Source organism: Fukomys damarensis, unplaced genomic scaffold (genome assembly GCF_012274545.1).
Source record: "Fukomys damarensis isolate Sample0158 unplaced genomic scaffold, DMR_v1.0_HiC HiC_scaffold_19, whole genome shotgun sequence".
Classification (NCBI taxonomy): domain Eukaryota; kingdom Metazoa; phylum Chordata; class Mammalia; order Rodentia; family Bathyergidae; genus Fukomys; species Fukomys damarensis.
In genome coordinates this window covers 67218070-67222863 of record NW_022900931.1, presented here as the reverse complement: position 1 = coordinate 67222863, position 4794 = coordinate 67218070, and the positions used below count along the sequence as shown (strand labels likewise).

The following is a 4794-nucleotide window of genomic DNA, read 5'->3' as shown; positions in this document are numbered from 1 at the left end:
CACACAGGGCGGGGGTCCTCTCTCCGTCCCCCGGCTGCCCTCTCCACTCCAGCTCTCCTGACGGACACGGGTCTGGGTGCTGCAATGGCTGCATCCTTGGAGACGCGTCAGCAACTCCAGTCCACTCTGCTGTGCGGCTCCAAGTGAAGGAGTGGCCTTGTTATTGTGGGGGCTCACACCCAGCCCTGGAGACGCCCTGGAGCCCCAGAGTGTCCCCTGGGCAGAAATCTTGCTTTCCATCCGTAGCAGCAGGCCCTGCCTCAGTTCCAGCTTGGCCTTCCTGGCCCCGCAGCATGCAGCTCTCATCCTTGAAATGATCCTTGGTATGTTTGGTTCTTGTTGGCTTTGGTAGTGCTGGGATCAAACTTAGCCGCACGTGTGGCAGACAAGTGCTCTACCGCTGAGCTACATCCCAGCCCCATGGGCGTCACACGTTAATAATGTGCAGGAGCCTGGAAGACACGCTCGCCAAAGCAGGGGACGCCCAAGGCCGCGCAACGCAGGAGCCCATTTGTATTCAGCATCCAAAACAGGTGGAATCCACAGGACCCGCACAAGAGCTCCGGCTCCCTGTGGCTGGAACGGAGTGAATGCAGCCTGACTGTGCTGTGTGCATCCTTCCACAGTAACGAAATGTCTTAGAACCAGACAGAGGCAGTGACTGCATAATAACGGGCTCCACCTCCTGCCACTCAGCTGTCGATGTTTACAAGGAGGCTGAGGCAGGAGGATCACCAAGAGTCTGAGGTCATTGCTAGACCCTCTCAGAAAAACAAAACTCCACTAGTGAATTTTATACCAATAAAATGTTTGATAAAAACCTTTAATTTAGGTATACATATTACTTACTCTATTACTGTTTTTTTGGTGACCACTCCGCCCCCTTGGCCCATCCCACATGCATTCGGGCCCTGCCCCGCACTCGGTCCTGCTGTGGTCCCCCACAGCCTCCGTCCAGCAAATCCCAGCCTGGCCTGGGCCCTGCGCTCCACCCGACTTCCCGCCTCCCTCCTCAGCCCTGTCCCCCTCCTCCCGAGGCCCTGGAAGCACCCCCTCCTCTTCCACACCATGCAGGGCACGTCCTACTCCCCTCCAGCCTCACAGCCCCAGCCACCCCAGGGCCAGGACCCGCTCCCCACCCTGAACCTGCAGGCTCTGCTCCTCCAGGTTCCGGCCCTGCCTCCTCAGAACCGGGAGGGATCTGACTGACACCGCAATCTCACTGAGTGTCCACCACAGCACAGGTGGTTGGTGACCTACGACTTCTACGGATAGGTGGCTGGGGAGACACTAAGTGGGGCCCTCCTCACGGGAGACCAGACTGTGCCTCCCCCACTACAAAACCATACCTTCTGCGGGGGCTCTGCCGTCTCCGTCTCTCTGGATCTGTCTCTCTCCCCCCGCTACACTCCCCCAGCAGCTGCTGCAATCTGGAAGAAATTACGCTTCTACACCGCCCCACTTCCCCAGTCTCAGGAAATACCAAGCTGGGCAGGGGAGGGGCCGGGCAGGGGGTTCGCCCCAACCCTCCTCCACCCCCTCCACTCTGCACACCCTGTCCGGCCAGTCAGCAAGGGGAGCCTCAGCTTTTCCACCACTGCTTTCTAGTCCTTCAGGCCCCAAACGCAAATGTTTGGGGGATAAGGAGGCCTGGGAGGGGCCCGCGGCTGGACAACAAATGGAGCGGGATTGGGCTCCCACCATGGCCCCTGAGAGGGGCTGACTCTCCTGGGTGCAGGTAGGAAGGGTCTGTAGTGGGTGGTTCTGAGGGAGGAGGCTGGGCTGGGACCCCAGGTCCTAAGGAGGCTGGAGCTAGGCTCCTGGGAACCGAGAGGCAGGAGGTGGTCTGAGGCGGTGGCCCTGAGGGTGGACACCTGGGCCCCTGCCTCCACCCCCACCCCGTGCGACTTGACACCTCATTGCCAGGTGAGATCCGCAGCCAGGAGGAAGGAGGAAGGGTGAGCGGCGGGCTAGCTGGCAGGCGAAGGTGGGCTTCGATCCCCAGCTCGAGGAAGACTCAGTGCCTCGCCCCGTGCTCTGAGAGGCGCAAGGTGAGGGGCGGCAGTGGGCAGGGGTCCCGGATCCCGCCGGAGGGACGGGGGTCAGGGACTAGAAGCTGGCTGTGAAGCAGGGCCAGCCACGTGGCCTGGGAAGAGCTTTGGTGCTCAGCCTCGCCCCTCTCCGGGGTCTCAGGACCGGTCGGGCCGGTCTGCAGCGTCCAGTATTTCCGCCCTAGCCAGGCCGCGGACACAGCTGTGCCCCTAGCCCTGCGGCTGGAGCCGGCCCTGCCCAGGCAGGAAAGGGAGGGTGGGCCGGGCAGGGGCCAGGCTGGTCTCCGGATGGAGCTCATCTCCCAAGCTTTTGTGTTGGCCCAGAACAGCAGCCCCTCTGTCCAAGGCTGGCTGGTGATGAGCTTTTTCCAAGAGTGACCTCACTGTGAGAAGCCCAGCAAGCCTGGTGGAGGGAGATGCAAGCCTGGATCCCCGGGGACACCCTGGGCAGCAGGGAGCGATTGGCCCAGACGTATCAGAGCTGGCCAGGAGAGGGGCTGCATTTGGAAGCTCTGTTTTACTCATATTTTCTCATCTGCAATGGGAAAGAAAGACAATTTAGGGTGCTAGGAAATCCCTGGTCTTGTCTTGTCTTTTTTTTTTCCTTTCTTTTTTTTTTTTTTTTTTTTGAGACAAGGTCTCACTAGGCAGTCCAGGCTGGGCTTGAACTCATGGAGATCCTCCTGCCTTAGCCTCCAGAGTTTTGGGATCACAGGCATGCACCACCAGGCCTGGCTTCCGGGCCTTTGTGTCAAAACCAAATGTCATTTTTTCAGTGTGGCTGCTCACCCTCTGTCCTAGGAGTGGCTGTGAGCAACACAGAATTGTCCTTGGACTTCAGACTCCATCCTGGGTCGTGCCCCGCCCCCCACTTCTGAGCAATAGTTCTGACTCTCCTGGTTCAGAGGTGCAGATGAGGGTCGGGTTGGCCAAAGGTTGGCCAAGCCTGAGGAAGCTGCTCAGGGCCCCACAGGGAGGGAGGGGCAGAATGTGTGCGGGGGACGGGTGATGTCAGAACCAGCGGTGACAGTGGCCTATCTGCAACGCCAGGGCAGAAGTAGGGATCAAGGAAGGGCAGGGCCAGAAGAGGCGGCAGCCCTGAGTGTCAGAAAGGGGACACCAAGAGGCACGGCGGGGAGGACCCTCGAGTGCTGGCTGGAGCCCAGGCCTCCATTCAGCCTCTGCTTTCTGAACACTGTGCTTGCATCGCCCCAATTCTTGCCAAACAGACTCCGAAATGTGTTAGCGTCGCTGTTTTCCAGAGGCAGTCAGAAAGGAGGTCAGGAAGGCTGAGTAGATGGCCCCAAGTTAAGCAGCACGGGCACAGCCACCCAGACCTGGCTCTCCGTACACTGCCCTTCTCCTGTGGGCCACCGCAGGTCGGGCAAGCGCTGAGGGTAGGGCCCTGCTGGCGTCTGGAGGGTCTTCCGACTTTAAACTGAACCAAGATTCTTGAGTGAACCAAGTTCCACAATTAAAACCAGAGTAGAGGGCTGGGGGTTTAGCTCAGTGGTTCCACCGCCTGCCTCGCAAGCATAAGGACCCGAGTTTGATCCCTGGTACCAAAAAAAAAGGTTGGTTTTCCCAGAGCGGGGGGGTGGGCCAGTCCTCAGAGCACACCACCTAAACTCCTGCCGACCCTGACACTTCCCAGGGAGCCAGTGACCGGAAGGAAGGAAGGACAGACAGAGCTGGCCGCTCGTCTTCCTCCCACCCCTCCGCAGCTGGCTACACCGTTCGTTTCCTGTGTTGAACTGTTCTATGTGTTCTATAAGGGAGGTGGTGTTATGTTATCCACTCTGCAGTGGAAAACAGATGGACTGATCCCAACTCACCTAGCACGCAGAGGGCGAGCTACTTTTGAGGTGGAATGTTCTCATCAGGACCGTGGTGACAGCTGTCATGAGCTCCACCCAGAAGCTCCAGAGAAAACCCCGAGCCCAAAACGTGGCAGAGCATTTGTATTTATCATCCCGTCCAGGGCAGCAATTGACACTTAGTTTGCAACACAAAACTTCCAGTTTCGCCTGGGTACCATACTTGCCTTTCTTTTAGTGTAGGGGAACTGTTATTAATGTTTTACAAAATAGGAGAAGTTGTACTGTTAGGTTACGTACCACGCCAAGCTGGCCCGCTAGGACCTGTGACACGGAGGCGCTGTCCCTGTGCTGCCTAAGGGACAAAGTCGCCGCCGTTACTGTGGGCTCCAGGAATCTCCCACCGGAGTTTCCTCGGACAGGTGGGGAATCCCCTAAGGTTTGTGGAGGAATTTTCTTGTTGCCAGGCCTGCAGGCTCAGGGCTCTCGGGATGGCGCAGAGGGCATGAGAGTCAGGCAGGCCCAGGTCAACAACTGAGATTTGAGGCCAGCAGCCGTGACCAAGCGTCCGTTTCCCCACCCCCGCAGCTTGAACTGACCCCTACCCCCAGATGCCGGTGCCGAAGCAGCCAGGCCCAGCACAGCCCAAGAAACGCGGCCCAAGGAGCGGCGCGCTGTCCATCTCGGCGCCGCTCGGCGACTTCCGGCACACACTGCACGGCCCAGGTCAACAACTGAGATTTGAGGCCAGCAGCCGTGACCAAGCGTCCGTTTCCCCACCCCCGCAGCTTGAACTGACCCCTACCCCCAGATGCCGGTGCCGAAGCAGCCAGGCCCAGCACAGCCCAAGAAACGCGGCCCAAGGAGCGGCGCGCTGTCCATCTCGGCGCCGCTCGGCGACTTCCGGCACACACTGCACACTGCAC

At 59.4% G+C, this 4794-nt stretch overlaps 1 protein-coding gene across 1 annotated transcript in view; it reads left to right on the top strand.

Moving 5' to 3' along the window:
- The first annotated feature begins 1650 nt into the window (after positions 1–1650).
- The window catches only part of Cdc42ep5 (CDC42 effector protein 5), a 3278-nt gene continuing 134 nt past the window's right edge, over positions 1651–4794 (top strand). Inside the window, exons 1-2 of the mRNA XM_033766042.1 lie at positions 1651–1738; positions 4457–4685. Coding sequence (XP_033621933.1) covers positions 4480–4685 — 206 coding nt within the window. The 5' untranslated portion in view covers positions 1651–1738; positions 4457–4479. The remainder of the gene's footprint in view (positions 1739–4456; positions 4686–4794) is intronic.